Source organism: Plasmodium relictum, assembly GCF_900005765.1.
Source record: "Plasmodium relictum strain SGS1 genome assembly, chromosome: 11".
Classification (NCBI taxonomy): domain Eukaryota; phylum Apicomplexa; class Aconoidasida; order Haemosporida; family Plasmodiidae; genus Plasmodium; species Plasmodium relictum.
Genome location: NC_041689.1, coordinates 765,885 through 791,389, shown reverse-complemented (window position 1 = coordinate 791,389; position 25,505 = coordinate 765,885). Strand labels below are relative to the sequence as shown.

At 17.3% G+C, this 25,505-nt stretch overlaps 7 protein-coding genes across 7 annotated transcripts; 3 read left to right on the top strand and 4 right to left on the bottom strand.

Annotated features, from left to right (window-relative positions):
• Positions 1-825: 825 nt before the first annotated feature.
• Positions 826-9,447, top strand: PK4 (protein kinase PK4, putative; the record flags this gene model as incomplete). Its single annotated transcript, XM_028677472.1, has 1 exon — positions 826-9,447. One exon carries the CDS (start codon positions 826-828, stop codon positions 9,445-9,447), a length of 8,622 nt encoding a protein of 2,873 aa, XP_028533857.1.
• Positions 9,448-10,798: 1,351 nt separating this feature from the next.
• On the bottom strand, positions 10,799-13,245 carry CEPT (choline/ethanolaminephosphotransferase, putative; the record flags this gene model as incomplete). Its single annotated transcript, XM_028677471.1, has 12 exons — positions 10,799-11,044; positions 11,218-11,312; positions 11,408-11,464; positions 11,555-11,625; positions 11,757-11,825; positions 11,919-12,004; positions 12,077-12,148; positions 12,242-12,280; positions 12,385-12,447; positions 12,546-12,641; positions 12,752-12,892; positions 13,111-13,245. 12 exons carry the CDS (start codon positions 13,243-13,245, stop codon positions 10,799-10,801), a joined length of 1,170 nt encoding a protein of 389 aa, XP_028533856.1.
• A 1,577-nt stretch (positions 13,246-14,822) lies between these two features.
• On the top strand, positions 14,823-16,865 carry PRELSG_1119900 (conserved Plasmodium membrane protein, unknown function; the record flags this gene model as incomplete). Its single annotated transcript, XM_028677470.1, has 8 exons — positions 14,823-14,840; positions 15,150-15,255; positions 15,356-15,437; positions 15,533-15,732; positions 15,860-16,109; positions 16,236-16,310; positions 16,452-16,540; positions 16,669-16,865. 8 exons carry the CDS (start codon positions 14,823-14,825, stop codon positions 16,863-16,865), a joined length of 1,017 nt encoding a protein of 338 aa, XP_028533855.1.
• Positions 16,866-17,585: 720 nt separating this feature from the next.
• PRELSG_1119800 (conserved Plasmodium protein, unknown function) lies at positions 17,586-18,482 on the bottom strand (the record flags this gene model as incomplete). Its single annotated transcript, XM_028677469.1, has 1 exon — positions 17,586-18,482. One exon carries the CDS (start codon positions 18,480-18,482, stop codon positions 17,586-17,588), a length of 897 nt encoding a protein of 298 aa, XP_028533854.1.
• Positions 18,483-19,100: 618 nt separating this feature from the next.
• Positions 19,101-20,690, bottom strand: PRELSG_1119700 (conserved Plasmodium protein, unknown function; the record flags this gene model as incomplete). The annotated part of the gene is made up of 5 exons (XM_028677467.1): positions 19,101-19,172; positions 19,308-19,362; positions 19,475-19,647; positions 19,753-20,451; positions 20,541-20,690. The coding sequence occupies 5 exons, from the start codon at positions 20,688-20,690 to the stop codon at positions 19,101-19,103; spliced, it is 1,149 nt and encodes a 382-aa protein (XP_028533853.1).
• Positions 20,691-21,409: 719 nt separating this feature from the next.
• Positions 21,410-22,957, top strand: PRELSG_1119600 (conserved Plasmodium protein, unknown function; the record flags this gene model as incomplete). The annotated part of the gene is made up of 1 exon (XM_028677466.1): positions 21,410-22,957. One exon carries the CDS (start codon positions 21,410-21,412, stop codon positions 22,955-22,957), a length of 1,548 nt encoding a protein of 515 aa, XP_028533852.1.
• A 277-nt stretch (positions 22,958-23,234) lies between these two features.
• Positions 23,235-25,340, bottom strand: GATB (glutamyl-tRNA(Gln) amidotransferase subunit B, putative; the record flags this gene model as incomplete). The annotated part of the gene is made up of 1 exon (XM_028677465.1): positions 23,235-25,340. One exon carries the CDS (start codon positions 25,338-25,340, stop codon positions 23,235-23,237), a length of 2,106 nt encoding a protein of 701 aa, XP_028533851.1.
• Between the last annotated feature and the right edge of the window lie 165 nt (positions 25,341-25,505).

Here is a 25,505-nt window from a genome sequence, read left to right as displayed (position 1 = left end):
TTTTAAGAACTTAAAATACTTTTTGAAAAATTTTATAACCTTTTTTTAAATATATTTTTAAACTTTGATGCAAAAAAAAAAAAAGTCATTAGGAGAGTTTGAAATATTTTTTATAAATGTACTTTGAAATTTTACCTATGTGAATTATATAAAATAAAAAAAATTAAGAATGTGTAATTATAAAATATAAGTAGTACTTAAAAATAAATTAAACCCTTTAAATTCATTTATTTACAACAAGCTTAATGCATTCAAAAAAAAAAAAAAAAAAATTTAATTTTTATATTATTTTGAAACTTCTAAAAAAAAATATTTGACTAATATAGTATATTTATTAAAAATTACATAATTCTTCCAAAGTAGTATAAATAATGTATATATCTTTTTTTTTTTTGTTGTTTTCTATATTACTAATGAATTCTTTTTTTATGTGCCAAAATCTAAATAAAAAAAAATATATACATGTATTTATATATGTATATATATTGTGGATATTATTTAAATGATATATTTTGCAAAAAATATAAAAGAATTTTTTTTTTTAATTTTATATATTCTACTTTTTCTTAAGATTTCTTTCATAACTTATTTTTTTTCTTTTTAATATGCATATATATATATGTTACTGAATAGAAATATGCAGGAATAAATAAGTAGTTTATTTACAATATTTTTTTTTTTCTTCATCTTAATTTTTTGTCTCAATAATATTAATGCATAGGGAGTTTGACGATAAGATTCATTTTATTAAAATTATTGAAAGGATTAAACATATATAGTAACAGGGAAGTTACGAAGAAATTAAAAAACTTTTTTTCAAAAGATATGAAAGAATTTGAAGAAGAACATAAATTAAATAGAAAGGTTATAAGAACAATAAAAAATCTCATAAAAATAGGATCAAATATTTATCATAAAATAAATATTTTATTTTATTATTTGCTCGTTTTTTGGAATTATGTTTTGTGCTTCTTAAAAAATACATTCTCATTTTTCAAAAGTTACTCAACGCTTTTTATTTTTATTTTTTTTTTTATATCAGTTAAAATATATTTATATTTTCTTTTGACAAATTCTTCATTTTTTTTTATAAAATATTTAAAGGAGCCTTTTATAATTAACACAGATAAAATATATTTTACAAATGAAATAAAAAATCAAAATTATATTAACAACGACATTTATGTAAACCCTATTATTTTAGAAGAAGATACATATAAAAAATTTATTAAAGAATTTACAAACAATGAGAACAAAAAAATTAAAATTTCACTTGATGAATTAATTCGATATGACAGTAAAAAAATAATAAACAAGTTCAATTACAAAAAAAATTTAGATAAATATTACTTTCATATATTAAGACAAGTATTAGAGATCTATAAATATTTATCAACAACAAAATTTAAGTTATATGAGATATACAGAACAGGAATTCACAATTTTTTACAAAATTTTATGATAATTAATAAACAATATAAAAATAAGAAAAAATTTAAAAAAAAATCTTTGTCATTAAAAAATATTGAACTTGAAAATAGCATATTAAAAAAAGAGGTAAGTAAATATGTTGATATAAATATAAAAGATTTTTTACTTATTAATAATAATTGTGTTATAAAGTACAATAAACAGGGAAATTTAATAGACATAATTTATTATAATTTTTTAAAAAAATATTTTCTTCCATATTCATACATATTTGTTAATATATATGTGTTTTATAATTCTTTAAAATTTTATGTAATATGGGCATTTGTATATTACAGAAAAAAGCTTTACATAAGCACAAAAATTATTATATATATTCATCGGGGTTTAAGAGCAGATAGTAGAAATAGATATAATAATAGAACACATAAAGATATTAGATGTAACAATTTAAAACATATTAAAATACTTAAAATTGCAAAAATATATAAAAATTATAAGTGTTCTAAATGTTATATAAATCATTGCCTGAGTATTTTTAATATAAGCAAAATTAATATGTGCAGTATAGCAAAAATTACATTTTTTTGCGGAAATAGAAAAATTTATTTTTTTGAAAATTTTATTAATAAATATTTATTAAATTTCATTATTGCAAATATATTATGGAAAGAAAACATTTTTTTATGGAAATATCTAAAAAATTGTAATAAAAAAAATCTTTTGAATAAAGATTATTCAAATTTTATAACAGTCTTAAATAAAAAATATAGTAACAAAGTATTGAATAAATTTTTTGGATATATAAAAAATTTTTTTTTTAAGATTTGTGGGAGCATTTTCAACGAAATAGAAAGTATAAATTTTTTTTTTTATCTTCATATACTTTTTACATGTTTTTTAAAATACATTTTCTTACTTACATATATAAGAAAGAAGTATTTTTTAAAGAAATTTCATAATTTTTTGAATAATACTTTATATCACAATATAAAATTTTATAGTATGATCAGATATACCAATAATAAACATGAGAATAAATGCAGAAAAATGAATTATAATATTTTAGATAAAAAAAACAAATCACATAAGAATCAATTTGATGATTCAGAAAAAGTTATGTTTAGGAATAAAAATATTGATTATTTTGTTGAGAAAATGAATTTAAATATTAAAGATGATCGTAAAATAAAATTGAAGAAAATAAATAAAAGTAAAAATAAAAATGAAGAATTAACAAGTGAAAATAATATAAAAAAGAAAATAAATGGAAATTTCATAAAAAATTATATTATTTTAAAAAGAATTAACGAGAAAATTGTAAATAATTTAAAAAATATTTTTGAGAAAATTGTAACTATTGAAGGATTAACAAACATTAATAATTATATTAATATTAAGAAGAAATTGGAAAAATACCAAGAAAATAATAATATGAATCATATTTTTTCATCACACGATGAAAATAAATTTTATTATAATATATCATCTAACATTATAAATAATGTGATATATAGAAATAAAAATAATGATTATATAAATGAAAACTTCTATAAAATGCTACTGAATACTTACAATAATGGATATGAATATTGTAACGATTATAAATATATTTTAAATAGAAAACATGCCCCTTATTTTCAAAAAGACATTTATGATAGGTTGAATTTGCATACTGAAAAAAGAAACGGATATTATTCGGATGATCAAATAAAAAAATTAGAAACATTAAAAAATGAATTGTATTCTAATAGTAATATGGTTAATATTTCTTTGATGAGCAAAAATAAAATTTATAAAAGAATGTTGAGTGAAGAAAATAGTAGTGACCTTTTTAGAAGTAAAATTATAAATGATAAAGCAAAAAATATAGGAATAGATACAATTAAAAATAACAAATATGTAAATATGAATGAAAATAATAAAAATTATGAACCACATTTTTTTAATGTAGATGAAATAAAAGATATGCCTAATTCTGAAGAAAAAGAAAATTTCTTTATGTGTAAGAAAAAAGAAAGCAATTTTTTTGATTTTGATTTAAGTTGTACAAATGATAAAGAAAATGTACTTCAAGATGATGTAATATTGTATAATGAAAAAGATTTAAATAATAATTTAGAGATTTTTATGAATAATGATCTTACTAATAGAAATAATATAGAGAGAAGGAATATATTATTTCCATATAAAGAAATTAGAGATTTAAATAATAACGACTTGAATATTACTGAATATTATCAAGATAAATATTTTTATGGGCAATATAAATATGACGATTCTTATCATATCTATGATCTGATAATATTAGATATATCCGGGTATATATATAAAATTTCAACAGATGGAAATTACTATTGGAAACGTAAAATTGTAAAAAATATACATAATTATATAAATTTTGATGAGGATGAAAAAGAAGAAAAATATTATAAAACTATAAAAAATGAAAGTGAAAATAAAACATTTAAAAATAATTTAATGAAAAATAATTATGATGCAGATAATGAATTAAAATTAAGAGCTATAAAAAATCTTCATTATAATAAATACTCATATTTATCGAAAAAAAATTATGAAAGTCATGCACTGTTAAAAGATGATGAAAAAAGTGTTATTGAAAAGGTTACTAATGATAATATACAAACAAAAAATTATAAGGATTTAAAGAAAACTAAAAATATAAATAAAAGATTACTTTCAAGTTATAATGGAAATTTATATTATGTTAATGAAAATAATGAGACAATACCTTTAAATATAAATATTAAAGATGTTGTAAATAATTCTCCTTTTAAATCACCTCTTTTTCCACATATAATATTTATAGGATCTAGGTTTTCTAGAGTGATTAACTTAGATTATGATACTGGGGATATAATAAAAAAATATGATGATAATTTTAATAATTTATCAGAAAAAAAAAAGGGAAATAATATATCTAACAAGAATAAAAGGAATATAGAAAATACTTCAGAAAAAAAAAAAAATGTTTTAACAAATGGATATTTAGAATTTTTTCTTAATAAATCGAATAGATCAAAATATAATTACAGTTTCAGTCAAAAACAATTTCAAGAAAGAGATATTTCACTTAAGACAGCAAATATATATAGAGATAATTATGCTAATGAAAATAACCAGGATGACTCTTTCAATATATTAAATGAATATAATAAAGAAAATGATTTATACAAATATTTATCACAAAAAGAAAAAGATGGTAATAAGTATAAACAAAAAAATGTACCTTATAAATTAAGGAAAAGAAAAAATATGATTAAAAATCTTATTAAAAGGATATATAAAAGGAGTTTATTAGTTAAATGTTCATATAATGATAAATTAGAATTATTAAGAAATAGAAAAGGAAAAGAAAAAAAAAAAAAAAAGAGAGAAAAAATGCAGTTACAAATAAGTATAGTTAAATGGATTATAAAAGCGGTTGATGAAAATTCTTTAAAAAAAAAATGGATAACTACATGGGTAGATATTGGTTCGATTTTTATAACAGATAGCCATAAGAAAGATACATCATTTATTAATTCTTTAATAGAAATTATTGGGAATAAGTTAATATTACGACCAATAGAAAGTGATAAAATAAAAAATACTTATAATGTTTCAAAGGATAGAAATAGTAATGTGTATGAAGAAGTACATATTTTAAAAAAAAATTCTATTAAAGATATACAAAATAAAAACAAAAGGAAAAAAAAAGTAAATAAAATAAATTCTAATGTAAAATCGAAAAATTTTATTTTTTCAGAGTCCATATCATCTGCATTTGCAGTAAAATATAAGAATTCTTCTAATATTTTAACGTTAGATTTAATAATGAAGCAAAATATAAATTTCTTATCAGAGTACGATAATTTAAAAAGTTTCACATATAATCCAGTTAATTTTAAGAAACCGAACACTCTTTTTTTACCTTTATCTAATGATGTTTCAAACAATAATGAAAGTGCATCTTGTAACTTTGATGAAAACATAATATATGGAAAAAAGTTATTACACCGATTGAATAATATATCTGTCAATATAACATCAATTGAAAATGATATAAAATATCTTTTATCAAACATTATATTTATTTATGATAAACATAAAAAGATACCTATAGATTATATATATGAAATGCAAATTTTAATACATGAATATCACAAAACAAAGCAAAAATTCTTATTTTATTTACCAGGAACAATAAATAAAAAATATTTAAGTTATCCCTATATCACAAAAAATGAAGGAACTACCCATTTATGTGAATACATAAATAAATTCATTGATTTGTATTTTGAAGAAAATGATATATGTTTTGATTATTGTTCTATGCTAAATATATGGGATAAAATATTTAATAATTATGTTACTGATGATGATTGTTTACTACTATCAAATTTATATAGAGTTGTTCAAAATGCATTTGCTTATAACAACAAAGAATTTAATTATTTAAGTAGGAATAGTACATTACCAGATAATGAACCTTTTTTAGTTAAAAAGAGAAAAAGGAATGTAGTTAGTTCAAGAAATCAAGAATTAAAAGAATTTTCTTCTATAAAAAATAAAAGGGGATGGTATTGGAATATGCTATATACAATTATACTAATATTTGTTTTTCCATTTTTATTTATTTATAGAATATTCAAAAAAAAAAAAAGTAATGAAGATAAAGCAATAATAAAAAAAAAAAAATTAAATGATTATGATCAGAATGTATATGATGAATTAGATATAAAATATAATTTATTATATGAAGATAAGTTAAAATTCAAAAATATTATAAGAGAAAACATAGATATGGAAGATCCAAAAATAGAGTTAGATGTAGATATTAAAAAAGATAATATTAAAAAAATTGGATCCCTTGAACAACCAACCTTAATTGATATATTAGCTAGACATGCAAGAGATACTAACAATAGTAATTACTATGAATTTAATGGGGGTAGGTTTAATCTATTGCCGTTACATTATGGGAGGGATTCTGAATATAGTTTAAATAATATTCTGAATGTAAAATCTAGTAAAAATAAATCAAGTGAAACAATTAAATCGGATATTGTTAGTAAAAAGATGTTTCATGTGTATAGAAGAAGAGCTGCATCTCAAGATATAACAAATAAATATTCTTTTATTGTAAAAAAAAAAATTCGTAGTAACTACAAATTAGGAAATAAAAATTATAAAAAGAATTATACAGATAATGAAAGAGATAAAAAATTTAATCGATTAAAAGAAAAACAAATAAATGAAAAAGATTTTGATAAAAATGATTTCATTGGATTTTTAACTACTTTTAATAAAAAATTTATGAAAAAAAATCCACAAGTAGACCATTTAATAAAAATAAACAAGACAACTATTGATAATGATGATTATAATAGTAATAGTGAGAGTATGAGAAATTCTGAAAAGAGAAATAAATATGTAAATAGTGATAACGAAAACAAAAATAACCTAAATAAAAAATATGCAACAAGGAAGTGTACTTTAGAAGATAATCAAATGAATGAAGAGAAAAAAAATAAGAAAAAAAATTCCAAAGATATAGAAAGTGGTTACGTTAATACAGGTAAACAAAACAATAATATTAAGAATAAAATAGAAAATATAGTAATTAATAATAATGAGAAAAAAAATAACAAATGTTCAAGTATAAGAAATATATCTTTAGTTAAAACATCTCACATTCCTTATGATGCACCTCTAGCTGATTTTTTAGAAAATGGAAGATTTATGAGAACCTTTGAAAATATTTCTCTAATAGGCCAAGGAGGTTTTGGTTCAGTTTATAAAGTATCACATAGGCTTGAACCAGGTTCCCCAACATATGCAGTAAAATTTATTTTTTTAAAAGTAAGTTCATTAGATAATGTTAGCTCAAGAAGATATTTTCGTGAGATTGCAGCAAATAGAGATATCTATAGTAAACATGTTGTACGTTATTATACATGGTGGTGTGAAGAACCTCAGTTTTTACCAATGCATTTAATGCCTAAAGAAATTCAAAATTTAGTTAAAAAGAACAAAGATTCTTTTAAAAAGTATTATATAAAAAATAAAAAAAATAATAATTTTAGTGACAGCTATGAAAAATTGAAGGCGTGGGAAACGGAAGGAAATGATTTAAAAAATTATAAAAAAGTAATTAAAAAAAAAAATGGAGATAATTTAAAATTTTTTAGTGATAATGAACTGAATTCAAAAAAAAGAACTAATAAAAAAAAGAGGATTTTAACTGAAAAAGGTTTTTCAAATGATTTCAATAGAAATAAAAATATGAAAACAAAAAAAAAAAAAAAGAAAAAAGGAAAGAAAGTAAAGCTTGAAGAAAAACAAAATTTCGATGTCATTGACCCAAATGAGAAATATGCAGCTTTCCATGAAAAAAATAATCATATGTGTTTTGTATCAAGTTTTCAAGAATATGATCCATTTGATAATGGATATTTAAGTGAAGGAAATAGAGATTTAATTGTTTTTGCAGAAAATGAGGAAGGTAATGTATGTAATAATAATCAAGAAATAACAAACTATGAAAATATACCGGACAATAATAATAATAAAAGTATTCTTACAGGTATAAGTAAAAATGGTGATAAAAAAGTATATAGACAAGATGAAATAAAAAGCCATTTGAAACATAGCAAACTTGACGAAAATGTTAAATATAATATAGATGATAATGATACAAATAAAAAATCATTTGATAAAACAAATGTACAGAGTAGTAATGCTAATACTATATTACAAAAACACAATATAGAGGAGTATAACATAAATTCTTCTATGCATAATATTGACCGTATTAATAATAATGATAAAAAATCCAATTTATATGAAAAATTAAATAAAAGAACAAAAGATGATTATAAAAATGTCTCTCATATAAAAAGTGAATATTTTCAAAATATAAAAAAAAAAGAAGCAAATAACAAAAAGAGTGAAAAAGAAAAAGAATATAAAGAATTAGAAAATCAAAATGGAAATGCTGATAAAATAAGAAATTATAAAAAAAAGAATGTTGATCCTGAATTTTCAATAGTCTTATTATTACAAATGGAATTGTGTAAAGGTTATACACTTCGTAAATGGTTAGATAGATCAACAAGAAGTGATAAACCATTACATTTTACTTACTGTGAAAAAAATATGAATCATCCTTTAGAGTTTGATTTATTTAAGCAATTAATTAAAGGTTTAAAAGATATTCATTCAACATGTTTTATTCATAGGGATTTAAAGCCAGAAAACATTTTTGTTGATCCAGATACACATACTTTAAAAATAGGAGATTTAGGATTAGTTAGATTTATTGAAGAAAAAAAAAGAGAAAAAGATATTAATAATAAAGATTCCATAAAAGATAATATTTATGCACAAGTTAATCAAAATACTTTAACAAGTCAAATTTCCTTAAAAGGGCAAATCATAGGAACACCAGGATATACAGCACCAGAAGGAGGAGCTTTATGTGATGAAAAAGCAGATATTTATAGTGCAGCTTTAATATTACTAGAATTATTATGCCCTCGTTTTAATACTATAATGGAAAGATATAAAAGGTTAAATGATTTTAGAAATTATTATACTGTACCTGATTATGTTAAAATTCATTTAAACCCTTGGTACATTTTAATGTTACAAATGTCTAAACCTAATCCCGCTGATAGACCATCAGCTTCAGATTTATATAGTAAAATAAAAGTATTATTGGATCCTCATTTAACAGATTTTGCTTTTAGTTTTAATGACATTAATGCTGACAATGAATGTAATTCAACTCACTTAACTATAAATAATAATATTCATAATAAGGACATTGATAATAATGGCAATATTAGTAATAGTAATAATAATAGAATTATTGATGATAACTATAACATTATTAACAATAATAATACAAAAATTAATAGAAGTAGCTTTATAAATGATAATAATATTGGTAATAATAATAATAATAATAATGTTTTAGTAAATGAAATAAACTATAAAAAATCAAAATAATTTTTCAAAAAAAACTTTTTATTTTTATTTTCCATTTTTAATTGTTATGTATATTTATTATTTTATTTTTTTTTTCTTAATTATACTTAAATATAAAAAAAGAAAAAAGAAATAAAATAATAGACATTTTTATTTTGAATAAAATGTTATATATTTATTTTTATTTTCATTTTCTCTATTTAACCATACAAAAGTGTCATTTTAAAATTTTTTTTTTTAATTTAATTATGTATTATGTGGACTTTAATAATTTATATGTATTCTTTTTTTTATCTAATAGTTTATTTTAAATTTGAATCATTACATTCGTAAAATTTATTAAATATAAATATTAATACATGTTTGTTTTTATTTTATCATATTTTAATTTTTACTATTATTTCATATATTATTTTATAATTTATTAATTATTATTATATTATTTTTTCTTATGCATATCTAATGCTCATATTTTTACAACACTTAAAACATAAATTACACCAAAGAAAAAAAAATATAAAAAATATAATAAAACAAAATAATACATAATAAAAGATAAATTATTATATGTTAATTTACTAAAATAAGAAAAAAAAAATTTGTATTCTTTTAAAAATATACAAAAATATAAAATTTTTTTAATGTACTATACATATCTATTTTAGTGTATATAATAAATTTTATGTTCACATAAAGCGTATAATTTTTCCTTGGTTTACATTTTTTCACTATTATCTTTTAAAATTTGTTATTAAATTTTTTTATTTATATATATTATTGCTATATTTTTTTTTTTTTTTATATAATTTTAAGTATTTTTTATTAAAAGTTTTTTCTATAGGAATTATTTAAGCATTTTTTAAATAAATATTTAAGTTATAAAACATGGTAATATTTTAAGAGTTAAAAATATATATATGTATATTTTTTTAATTAACATAATTCTTAAATTGAAATTTATGTTTTTTAAAAAATAATAAAGTAACTATTCAATATTTACTACAATTATAATATTATAGTTGTTATTTCATAACATTTCCATATTAGAAAATAAAACAAAGATGAAGATATAGTTGTTATTATACAAATATATATATATATATATATATATATAGTTGTATATAAATCAACAAATAAAAATTAAGAAATATTTAAAGTGTATATGCAAATTTTTTTTTTATTTTATAATTCATACTTTTTTACAATTAATTTTTTTTTCTCCCCATAAAAAATGAAAATTATAAAAAAAAAATTTTAAAGATAAATTAAAAATATACTTATGTGTGTGTAATGAATAATTAAAAATTCTAAAACAAAAAATAGGAAAAAAAAATATATATATATATATGCGAAGTTTATCATATAATATTTATTATTTTGTTTTTCTCTTTTTATTAAACAAGAAGTTGATGTTTAGCTCCTTACAAACATTAGTTATTATAGTATTTGCATAATCAATCAAATAAATTATGATAAATATCAACATGCAATATAATATATATATATCTTTAAATATGAAAGTATTTAAGAACTGATGACTTGTTGAATGCTTTAAAAATAATACAACTATTGAAATATAATAAAATATAATAGGCGAAGGAAACAGTTCCATTTGAATCTGAAAAAAAGAAAAATAAATAAAACAGACAAAATATTTTTTAATATTTGTAATACAAAATAATATAAAAACTTAATACTTTTTAAAATATTATATATATGTGAACTTTAAAGAAAAATACAATATAGAAAAAGAATGATATAATTAAAAAAGGCTAATTAAATAGAAATTACTTTTAAAACACTGGATAAATTCATATGTAAAGTATATACACTTGAATATAATGATATTATTAAGAGGCATATAAGTTCATGTTTATCTGTTAAAGCTAAAAATATTAAATAAAAAAAAATATATTAGATAAAAAATCATATTTAATAAAAAAACGTTAATTTTAATATAATTTTTTTTTTAATTTTTTACATGATTGATAAAAATAGTATTGCATAAACACATATATATAAAATATTGCTAATTGGCCTATAAAGAAAAAAAAGAAATATCAATATTAGAAAAGAGAAATATATAAAAAAATTATTAAAGATTTCTATAAATATATATTATAATAACTTAAAGCCTCTCTTATTTTCTTTGCATGTTGCAATCCCATGTAGATACTTCTTGAGATGGTAAGCAGAATACTTAAAAAAAAAAAAAAATAAAAAAAATAATAGTGAAATAAATAATTTTAATTATAAAATAATATTTTAATTTTTCTAAAAATATATAATTAGTTTTAAAAATAGAATAATTTTATTTCTTCATTAATTACAAAAAAGACGCTGGAATTAATATAAGATAATTTAATTTTAAGCCTAAGACATATTCACTTAAGTAAATGCTAAACAAAAAAAAAAAAAAATTAAATTAACCTATTGAATTTAAGTTAAGAAGAATAAAATGTATATAAATTTTTAATTATTTATTTTAAAACCGGATATTATCTGGTATTATATCATTCACGACAGTGTTAAATATTCCAACACCTTTAATTCCACGTATGATACACATAGATATAACCTTAAAAGAAAAAAAAAATATATATATACATATATAATGTTATTATTTTATTTTATGTTATTTTATTTTTACTAAAACATGAGCTTCAGTTATTCCAAATTTCCCAAAAGATGTGTTATATACTCGTGTATGATATTCTATCCACTTTTATAAAAAAAAAAATGTGGTTATGAAGAAAGCATTATTATTTTATATATAGTATTTATTTAATATTTTTTTTTAAATTTATTTTAATACCGAAAACAAATATGTTTGAAGGTGAATCGATGATAATAACTATAATATTTTTTCATAAAAAAAAAAGAAGATATATTAATGTCTATAATTTACTTATAATTTCTTTTTTTTTCTTAAAAACAATTATTTTATTTTAAATTTACAATATAGTAAACTAATCCTTTTGGTAAATCAGCCACTTTTCCAACAATAAAAATAAATAAAGACTTCAAAAAAAAAAAAAAAAAAAAAAGAATAATAAATTATTTAAATAAAAAAGAAAAAGAAGAAATAAATAAAATGAAATTAAAATAAAGTATCTTACTGAGGTTATAGAATCACATCCATGATCAAACAGTTGTCCTAATGGTGAACTCGTATTAGTTCTTCTTGCCTGTTTTCCATCAATTGCATCAAAAGTCTTTAAAAAATGAAAAAAAGAAGTAAATTATTTTTTTTTTTTTAATAATAAAATATAAAAATCTTATATAATGTGGAGTATTTAACAAAAAAAAAAAAAAAAAAACTTACTTGATACAAGAATAAAAAAAGTCCTATGTATATAAATATATAATCATGCTTTTCTTCAAGTGGATCAAAAAGATACATAAGAAAAAATGCTATTGTTGAACACAAAAATCCCAGTAGCGTTAAGAGATTAGCAGTTATAGACTAAAAAAAAATAATGAATTATAAAGATAGGTAAAAATAAAAAGGAATGAGAAATATTCAATGAAATAAAAATTAATTGTATACATATGTTAAAAAAAAAAAAAAAAAGAGAATAGTCGTATAATTAAAAATAAAAAGAAAATTTAAAAAAAAAAAGAAAAAGAAAAAGAAAAAGAAAAAGAAAAAGAAAAAGAAAAAGAAAAAGAAAAAATTATTACCTTAGGTACAAAATTGACACAAATACTCCAATACACATTAAAGATGTTATCAAGAATGGAACTGCCACTACTTTTATAAACATAAGATTTACAGTTCGAATAGACGTTTTTATTTAATTTCAAAAATATTCCCATTCTAATAAATATATATATTTTTAAAAATATTAAAAAAAAAAATTAACTTAGTTATATCTTTATTAGCATTTAATTTTCTGAGTTTACAATAAAGTATACAATTTTTTAAATAGTTTTTAAATTAGTTATTTGTTTGCTCTTTTTTTTTTATGTATTCTCTGTTACATTTTTTTAAATACAATAAATGAATATTCAAAATATAAATTATTACCTTTTAATAAAAAATATAATTTTTATATAAATAAGATAATGAATAACAAAAAAAAATATAGTATAATAAAATAAAGAGTATATAAAAATTTTAATGTATAAAATAGAAAAAAAAAATAAATAAAAATAAAATAAGATAAAGTAAAATAAAATAAAAAAAATTATTTTTATTAATATTGTTAAATTACATGGATAAAAAAATTTGCATATAACAAAAAAAATTTATTTCTTTTATTTTTTTTTTTACTTTAACCACAATAAATAATAATAAATTTTTCTAAAAATTGTTTCTAATTATTTTATATATAATGGTCTTTTAAAAAATTATGTTAATGCCATTCTTCCAAAATATTATTAGGAATATTTTCTTATGCTTTATAGAGACTAAGAAAAAGGAATATCATTTTATTTTTAAACAATAAAAAATTAAATTTTTTCAATGTTTCTATATATTATTATTAATTTTTTTGTTTTCTTTTTCTATTTTGAATATGTGATACACAATAGAAAAATTTATATTTTCAATTATAACATTTTTTATATGCATAATTAAAATATTTTGAAGTATTATCAAATGTAATATATATATATATATATATATATATATATTCTCTTTTTAAAGTTAGATATATCAAACTTTATAGTAAAAAGTATTTTCCTTTTTTTTATGTTAGGGATATCAATTTAAAATTTGTAGTACTTGATCATTACTATTATATGCAGAAAAACTTCCTGTACATTATTATCTATTGCTTTTAAAATTTTTATGTTGTAAAAAAATGAAGAAAAATAAATGAATTTTTTAAAATATTGTATTTCATTAAAATAATTATATTTAATATATTATTCCTGTTGGTATCTCAAGAATAGTTTTTAATTCTTTTAAAGTTTATTTACTTTTCGTTATATATTAAATTTGGTTTTACATATATATTTTTCTTTAAAAAAAAAAAATATTAAAAAAAAAGTCATGAAGTATAATAAATAAATATTGTCTAAAATCTAAGCTTCCAAAGTATTCTCTATTATTTCTTTTTTTTATAAGATAAAAATAAGAATATGTATAATTATATAATCATTTAACTTGTATTTCTTAAAAAAAAAAAAAAAAAGTGCACTATATTAATGCAAGATAGATCTCATTAGATACAATTAATTTTAGGCATATATTTTTTTTTATATATATATATTTCTTCGTGTATTATTTTTAATATATTTATTGTATTAATGTATTTTTTTTTTTTTTTATATGCCTTTTTATATTTTTATTATGGCTTAATACAAAAAGAATAAACCTTTTTTTTTTTTTATGTAAAAAGCTAAAAAAATAATCATAAATAAAACTAATTATCTCAAAGTATATTAAAATGCTATATGAAGAATTGGTATATATACATAATTATAAAAAGATAAAAATAAGAATGTATATGTTTCTTCATATATTTTTTGAAAATAAATTACAATTATATGTGAACAAAAATACTTTTTATATTATGTTGTGTACAAAATTAATCATATGTCTATTTTTAATAATTCTTATATAATCATATATATGAACAAAAATTTTAAATAAATATTTAAAAAGAAAAATGATAAAGTCATAATTTGATATAACACTATAAATAAATAAGATGATATCTATTATTTTTATCTTTTTTTTTTTTATTCTTTTTTAAATAAACACATGTAAATAGAAAAATGACAACTATGAAGATGAAGATGAAAAATACGTAAAATACTTCTGCTTGGTGAACTTTTTTCGTTTGCTATACTGTTTTTCTTCTATAATTTTTTTAGTAGGTATTTTCTTTTTTTTTTTTTTTTTTTAATAGTATATATATTTAGATATATGTTTACATTTTTATTTTTTTTTTTTAATGCATAAAACTTATTTTGTTAGGTTTCTCTTATGCCTCAAATGGAAACAAGGGAATTATTTATTTAATTTTTTCTTTTTCTCCCAGTTTTTTTTATCTATATTTGTAAAAAAAAAAAAAAAAAAATTATTTTATTTTTCTATATTCTATTTATTTTATTCTATTATATTCTCTTTTTTTTAATTTATTTTTAATATTAGATTTAAAAGAAGAATTCGAAGAAAAATTAATTTTTTACACATTGTTGAAATGATTTTATATGGGGCTGTTCTATCCACTTTTTTTGCCAGTGTTTTAGAATATTTTTTAACACTATACTTTTTTTATTTTTGCTCTATTTGCTTTATGAAGGAAATTAAGAAATCTCTTCTTTTTTTGTGTTCAATAATTTTATTTTTTTGTAAAAATAAAAAAAAAATATATATATATATATATACATATTAATATTTTCAAGATATTTTTTTTAAATTTATGTAATTTTTCTTTTATTGTTTTATGATTAACATTATATGTTATATATTTTTTAGATTTCTTTTTTATAATAGCATATGTAGAAGAGATTTCTAAAATTATACCTATGATTTTTATATATAGAAGTATAGAAAGAAATAGAGATGATTATATAGAAATACCATATTTTCATAAAAACACCTATATAATTGAAAATAGATATGATGAAGAAGATAGACAAAAAGAAGCTAAAATGAAAAAACTAAAATATATTTATACAAATGACATTTTAGAATATGTTTTTTTTTCTTTGTGCTCATCAGCAGGGTTATTCTGAATTTTTTATCTTAAATTAAGAATTAATATATTTCATTATTTTTTTATATTATTTACTTTAATTTTTTTTTAATATTAAATAATTTTTTTTTTTTTTTTTCTTATTTTGTCTAATAGATTTTCAAGTACCGAAAACTTATTATATGCTATACAAACAACAAAGGAAAACTTTGTTTCAATTTTAGTATCAAGGTAACATAAAAACATTTTATGATTTACCACATTGTTGCATTTTTTTTTTTTTTTATCATATTTAATAGTTATTTATCTATTTTTAGTAACAGAATAAATTAATCTTTAAAATCATATTTTTGCTTTATTTTCTTCAATCAGAAATTTAATATGTGTATTATTTCATATGTGCTGTTCAGGATTATCATCATATAATATATTTAACTATTTGAATGATAAAAATAAGAAAAGTAAAAAAAACAGAAGTATAAATTTATTATATATGTATATTAGCTATTATTTTTTAAGTATAAGATGTTTTTATTAGCTAAAATAAAGTATTACAAGATAAAATTATTTTATTTTATTTTTTATTCAGGTAGTTCTTTAAATTTCATAGGAATACTGTGCTCTTTATTTTCTTCTTCATTATTTCATGCTATATATGACTATTCTATATACTTTACTTCATTAAATGTACCACTTTATCAAATTTTTTTTTTAAAAATTTTGTTTATGTATTGTTTTCTTTCTATGCTACTCATGTTTTTTGTTGTAATTAAAAGTATTATTTAATGTATATATATACTTTTGCTTTTTTTCAAACAAATATTAAGCAATTTTTGTTTTTTTTTATCTAAGAATTTCATTTTTTTGTGTAATTAAAATACATTAAATTCGTAGTTTATCGAGAAAGAATAATGACTATAATATTATTTTTCTCACTTATATTTATTTATCTTTTTTTTTTTTTTTATTAATTCTCCTTTTTTACATTTTATACTGTATAATAAAAAAAAAAATTATTTTGGTTTTAATAAATTTTTGTTTATAAAAATATTATTTTATTATAAAGTTGTTTGTTTTTCTAATAGAATTATTCATTTGCTTTGTTTGATTATATTAACGTCTAATTATTTTTCTTTTTTTCTGTTTTGTTTCGTTTTCTTTTAATACAAGATAAAAAATTATATTAACAAATAATTAAGCTAAAAGAAGTTATTAAAAGGAATATGAAGATTTAAAAAAAAAATATATTTTTAATAAAGGAAAACTCAATAATTTTTAATATATTGTAATAATTTAAAATGTGTAAGAAATATTAAAAAAAAAAAAAAATTAAATAATTTTATATTAAATATAAAATAACAAAAACAAAAGTTTTATATAGCATAAAATATTAAGATAAAAAAAAAATAAATCAAAAATATATCTTTATTAGAAAATGTATTTAAAAATTAAAATTAATAAAAAAAAAAAAAATAATAAAATAATGTCTATTAATAAATATATAAATTATAAATTCAAATTAAGATCAGTAATTACAATTACTACTTTCCAATTTCCCGATGATTCAAATTGGCCCAATTTTAAAGCAAACCAACACTTATTATAAGGCACAGTAATTTTAAATATGCCAATGTCATCTTTATTATTTCTACATTCGTTTAAAATATTTAAAGCTTTGGTTAATGTTTTTATATATATAACTTTTTTTAAATCATTTTGATTACTATGTTCATACTCATTTTTATTTTTTTTGTCTATAACATTTTTTAAAACATAATTATTTTTCAGAGTGGTTATATTTTTCATTGTTACTGAATCCATTAAGAAAATAATATCACAATTTTTATTAGTAATTTCAAAATTTAACTCAATTATATCTGAATGAAACTTAGAGTAAGTGTTTAAAATTTTACAACACTTTTTCAATTTACAATTAACACATAATGAATATTTATTCATTTTTATATTTGGAAATTTTGTTATAGATGGATTAATAATTTCTATACCACATTCATATTTCTTAAAAGCATCTGTTACACTACAGTGATGTTTGAACAATAAGATACATATCCCATTTTTTTCAAATAAATCAATAGTAATCTTTGTATTTTTAGAAATATTCTTAAATATATCGTATATTTGAAAAATATAAACTAATATAATTATTTCATTGTTAGAGTTGCTTTTCAAAATAAAATTTTCGTAAAATAAATCATTCATAGTAATTGTTATAAAAATTTCTACATGTTTTTTTTCATTACCAAAAATATATAAATATTTTTCTGAAAATTTAAAACAAAGAAAAGAATTTTCTATAGCAAAAGACGAAAATTCTTTAAGCCCCTTCAAGACGTGTAAAAAATCGTCTAAACTATCTTGTTTAAATTCTGCGTGTAATTTCATTATAAAGAAATATGAAGTTTCTGTTCATTCTTATAAATTTTAATTTTTTTGTTTTATTTTTTATTTTTCTCCTTTTATTACTCTTATTCCTTTATTTAATAATTTTAATTCCAATTTAAATAATTTTTAAACTCTCAATATATGCACATTCATTAATGTATTTATATAAATGAATATTTTATTTTTCTTATAATTATTTTTTTATCAATATTTTTTTTGTATTTTATTTTATTTTATTTTATTTTTTTAAATTCATTTTTTTCACATGTGTATATTTAATTTTATATATTTATTTATTTTATTTTTTTTTTTTTTCATTTTTTTGAACATTTTATATTTTTTTTAACCCTTTCCAGGAGCTTTTTTTTTCTTATATTTTTAAAAAAAAATTTTCAAAATTTTTTTTTTAAAATCATAATATTATTTGTAATTGTATTTTCAAATATATAATACATTTTTTGTGCATACATAAGTATTTCCATTTTTAAATTAAAAATTACAAATATTTTATAAAATTAATATTTTATGACTTTCTTAATATAAATATTATATATACAGAAATACAATTTCTATTTTACATAATATCTTTTTATACTTACATTAAATTTTTTAGACATATTATAATTTATTTTTACTTTTTAAACATCCTTCTTCTAAATTATTTACTTGATTTTTCCAAAATTCCCTTTCCTATTAAAAAAAAATACATGTATACATATATATATATAATAAAAATAAATGTTATGTTTAAGCATGGATAAAGTATTAGAAAAAAATTTAAGTGTACCAATTAAATATATTTATTTTTATTTCTTTAATATTCACCTGTTTTAATTTTTCAATTTTTTTTCTCAAATTCAGTAATATTGCTACATCAGTTCTTAGTACTCTACAAAAAAAAAAAAAAAAAAAAATTAAAGAACTTTACATTAAAACATTAAAATATAAGAAAAAAAGAAAATATAGATATGAAATAATTATAGTGACTATACCCATATAAAAAGCAAATGTTTTCAGTATAGATTGTTGGCTTTTCTATATTGTTATCTTTCAAGTATGCATCTAACTTATCAAAATAAGATACATCTATCTTAAGTTTTTGAAAATAATATCTAGCACTATAAACATTTTTTTCTTCTTTATCGTCTTCAGCCATTTTATTTATCTAAAATAAAAAATAACATAAGTAATAAAATACTTAAAATTAAAAAAAAAAAAAAATATGCCTATATATATATTTAAAATGCTTAGAATATTTCTTTATTATTACTGGAACAATTTCATCATTTGTTAATTCAAACTTTTTTTTCAATTTTTTCATATCAGATGCTTTTTTTAATTCATGCTTTATTTTATTTTCAAATTTCTTAATATTTTCTATAGTTATTTCTTCTAGCATTATGTCTTTTTTTGACACTACATATGTTTTATGTAATAAACTTTTTCTCTCAATGTCTGCATCCATATTATATGTAAATTTTATTAAGGGATGTTTTGCTTTTCCTTCTTTTAATTTTAAAATATCATTGTTATTTTTTATTTTTTTAGACTCTTCTAACTTTATTTTTTGATCATATGTATCTTCAATAATCTTTTTAGAAACACTGTAAAATCTATCCTTTAATTCTTCTATAGTTCTCTTATATTTATGATCATATACATCATAAATGATTATAAAATGACATTCATATTTTTCACATAAATCAAATAAATAATCAGTTTCTTCTTTACTCCATTTCATATTCATATTTTTTATTTCTCTATTATATAATTCATCATTATATTTCATAATATTTATTTTTTTATTAAATCTTTCAAATGAAAAGTCATCTTCTATATTGTTTTCATTTAATAATTTTTTATCATTTTTATAACCAATTTTTTTCCATTTTTTTAAAATTAAATCATCATATCTACATTTGTTTCTAAATTTAACTAATCTCCATATACTCACATTTTTATTATTAAACTAAAAAAAAAAAAAAAAGAGATAAAAAAATCATTTATCTATAATGAAACACTTTTTTATTTATAAAAAAAAAAAATGTTAATAATAACATTTATAATTTTAGATGAAGTAGGAAGTGAAAAGAGGTTGTCGTTCTCCTTTAAAAAGCTCAATTCTTTTTTGCTTTTTTTTTCTTTTTGCTTCTTTTTACTCTTAATTTTTTCTACATTAATACCAAGCATATCATATATATGACTCATTTTTCTTAATATTAAAAAAAACAAAACTAAAAAGTTATGTGCTTTAAAAATGCAAAAAAAAACTGGAGTTAAAAAATGAATAAATATACAATATATTAAATTAATTTTATAACAAAAAAAAAAAAAAAAATGAAAATAAAATAAAAAATAAAAATATATAACTATATTTTAATAATATAATTAAAAAAAATATTCGTGTATGGAATTGTATTAAAATTATTTTTCTAAATTCTAATTTTTTTAATTCTTATAAATTTACTTAGACATTTTTATTTTAAAAAAATATAAAGTAATTTCTTATATTATCTTTATTTATTTATTTATTTTTTTAAATATATCTATATATATATAGCATCAAAGAAAAAAAAAAAAAAAAAAAATAAATATATTATATATATATATATATTTATATTTACATAAAAAAAAAATTTGTTACTATGTTTCATATAAATAACTTATAAATTATGTATGAATTATTAATAACATATTTTTTTAAATTTAAAATATTAAAATTTTTAAATTATTAATTCAAAACATTTTAGAATATAAAATTTAAAAAACAAAATTTTTTTTTAAAATATTATGTAAATAAATACAATACGTTTTAATATAATTAAAAAAGAATACGATTAATAAAAATGAAAATAATTAAAATTGTATTCAGATGAAAAAAAAAATAAAATGAGAAAATGCTATTATTTTTTTTAATCATCATTTTGATGATTTATTTAGAAAAGTATTTTTCTCAATGTATTAAAAAAAAGGTATTTTTTTTGAGAATAAAGAAGTGTAATAATATATTATCTAAAAAACAATTATTAAAAAAAACTAAATATATTTCTTTGGTTAAATATAAGTGTAAATTATATAATACAACTAATGTGCTATGTGAATTAAAAATAGATAATGCGAAAAAAATACAATTTTGCAATTTATTTAATTTCAAATTAGTTGATATACTCACTATTTTTAAGATTTTAATGAAATTAAAAAAAATTGTATTATACAAGTATAATAATAGTATTTCAATTAAAGTAAAAAGAAGACGGACAGAGAAAAATTGTAAGTACAATTTAAGTTGGTATAATAATATAATTTTATTTGATGATTTCATTTTATTTCTTAATAAATATCTGAGACGAAACAAAAAATATAAGTTGTTATTTAGAAGGTTTATTGATACTGAGTTAATTAAAAAAAAAAATAAAATAAATAATGTTATTTATAACATACTTAATGGTAATTACATTAATGATAATAAATTAACAACTGATGAAAAGAAAAAAAAAAACAAAATTTATAAATACTTAAAAAGATGTGCTTTAAAAAGAATTTTAAGAAGTATAAATATCAATATAAAGAACAAAAGTTATGCAAATAATTTGAATGAAAAGAATTTTTTAATAAAATTTTATGTAAATAATAATCTATTTCATATATCATCTTTTTATAAAAGAATAAAAGGAATTTATTACATTTATAGAAGCGTAGTATATATTAAAAAAAATAACATTAAAAAAGATATTGCAATAATAAATCTTATATCTGATGATAAATCATACTATGAAGTTAAGAAAAGTTGTATAATTGTTAATACTTTTTATATAAAATATTTTATTAAATATAACCTTAATAAAATTTTTGTTTTGCATGAAGAATTTTTAAAAAAAAAATTTAAAACATTAAAAAAAAATTTTATACATGTATCACCAATTAGCAATTATTTTAACAATTATTGTGGAAAACTTCAGATGAATTATTTCTTAATCAAAACAATAGAAAACAAAAATATTATTAATACTAATCAATTTAGAAGTATTGACAATAATATAAAAATAAAAATATTCAAAATTTACTTAAATGGAAAGTATTTTAAATCATTTCCTATTAGTTTAACTTATAATATAAATAATAAAAAATTCTATTTAAATAATTTCTTTTATTTTGATATTGTAAAATACAACATAAACAACTTATGTATTTTTAAAGATATTTATTTAAATAATTTAACTTTTTTTCAGAATAATCAATTTTATTATATAGATGATCAAAATATTATTTTAAATAACGATAACATATATATAGATATTAATTATATTCTTCTCTTCTATTTTTTGTATTTTAATAAAGAAAATTTATATTTACCAAAGATAATTAATCCAACTTTTTGCTTTTATTCGTTATTATATAAAAAAAAAGAAAATTCAAAAATAATAAGAAAAATTATTTATAAAGCTGATAAAAATTTTGTTAATTTTGTTTTTTAAAATATTAAAAGTAAATGATATATACTTTGCTCATATTAAGCTTTTGATAATAATATATTATTATGTATAAAACAAGTAGATATTTCTTAATGGCAACTTTTATTTATTTTATTTTTTTTATTTTTATTATATATATATCTTTTCATTTATCTTTTTTAATTTTTTTTTTTAATAGAATTGTAAAAGCTAAATCATAATTAATACTTTTAAATAAACAAAAAAAAAAAAAAAAATTAGAAAATACAATATTATTTAAGTAATAGCATATGTGATTATATTATGTTGATTTTCTTATATAATCAAAAATAAAATTGTTTATAAATTTATAATCCAAATTAAGCTGAAAATTTTCTTCATTTACATTTTTTTTTAGTAACCCTATTATTCTATTTTTAAAATTTTGCTCATTTAAAATATTTTTGTCTTTATCTATTTTTAAATATCCTATATTGCTTTCTATTAATTTTTTTAAAATGGATTGAACTTCTTCATTGGTTATATTTTTTATATTCTCATAAAGCAACTCTTTTTTAAATCCACTATCAATATATTTGAATAAAAATTTTTTAAGAAAAGTATTGTCTAAATTGTTTTTTATTGAATAATTAATAAGAAAACATAAATCTTTTGGTTTTATTAAAATATTTTTTGATAAAACTTTTTTTTTTTTTAGAACATCTAATAATATGTTAATAATAAAATTTGAAATATTTTTTTCATCTTCAAATTTTAAGCATTCATTGAAATAATTGTATAAAAAAGGATCATTAAAAAATACATGAAAATATTGCTTTGGCCATTTATACTTTTTTTCATCTTCATATATTTTTATTTTATAATTGACATAAAACTTTAATAACTTTATTACTTTTTTTTTTACTTTATACTCAGGTATATTCCCCTCGTGAACATAATTATAAAATTCTTTTTGTCTTAAAATAAAATTTGTATTATCTAAATAACTTTTTGTATATATATCATTTACTTTTTTACTGATGCTTTTATTCTTTTTATTTTCTATAATAAGGTTTATAAAATTGTTTTTTTCTATTTCTATGTAATTTCTAATTTTTCTAAAACTATTAATATTTTTAATTTCTACTCTATTATAATTTATATTATTATATTCAAAAGATATATTTATATCTGATCTTATGTTTTCTTTATTACCTACACAAACACCTAATAGGCAAACTTTATTTTTTATTTCTTTAAGTAAATTTATACAATCATCACTATTCATATAATCTTTTTCTGTTGTAATTTCAGCTAAAGGTATTCCACATCTATTATAATCTAATAAAATTTTTTTGTTCATGTTACTTTGTTCACAAGCTTCTTTATCTAAATTCTGTACATATTTTTCACTTTCTTTCGGGTTATAAAATTCATTCAAATTTGATTTATCTTCTCTTTTTTGAGAAAAGCATTTATTAGGAGTTGAATTGAAATTTAATGAATATACTGGCATTACTTCATTGTAACTTTTCTGATCATTATTTTCTTTGTAATTTTGTAAAATCTGCTTTTCTTTTGAATTATTATGTAAATTTTTGTTACTATCAAGTAAATAGCACTTACTAGTATCTTCTTCTAAATGTATACTTTTTATGAGAATTTTTTTTTTATTTATAAAAATTAATCCATTTGTTCCCAATGGTTTTTTTTGCTGAGTAATTTGATAACCTTTTGGTAAATCATAATAATTATAAATTTTTCTATCAAATTTAATAAAACGATTTAAAGTGCAATTAAAAATAATGCAAATTAGATATGTGAATAAGACAGATGTAATGTTTAATATACTTAAAGAACCCACTTCACCAATACAAATATTGCAAATGTATTTATTTGGTTTAATAATACTATTATTGCTATTTTCTATGGCAACCATTTTATTTTCTTTAGTAATTTCATTATTCTCAATCTTTTTATTATCATTATTTACCTCATTTTTATTTTTCTCTACATTACTTTTTAACACGCAATTTAAAATATCTCTTTTTCCTTCTATTTTTTCATTTTTTAAAATATTTTCATTTAAATATTTTATTAAATCAGTATGATTTTTTTCGTGAGTTGTTTCCTTATATAAGGATGAAATATTAAAGCAGTTGCAGAATACCTTATATTTTGTACTTAGTTGTATATGAATTTCTATACCAATTTTGCACTTAATATTTTCTTCAACATTTTTTTTTATTTCAATATTTTTATTTATTCTATTTGTTTCAATATCTTCTTTTATTTCAGTATTCTTGTTTGTTATTTTTTTTAATATAAATAAATTACTTTTATTATTTATCTTATTTATTCTAAAGCATATAATAAATTCAGTATAAATAAAAATGTTAAAATAAAACAAAAATAAATAAATAATCATTATAAATATATGATATTCTATTTTTCTTATTTTTTAATTATTATAAATTTATGAAGTTTTAAAAATATAAGTGGCACAATTTATATATCTTCAAATTATTCCTTTTAATTGTTTCACATTTTTTATAATGCATATTTTAAGAAATCAAAATAAAAAAATTATTTA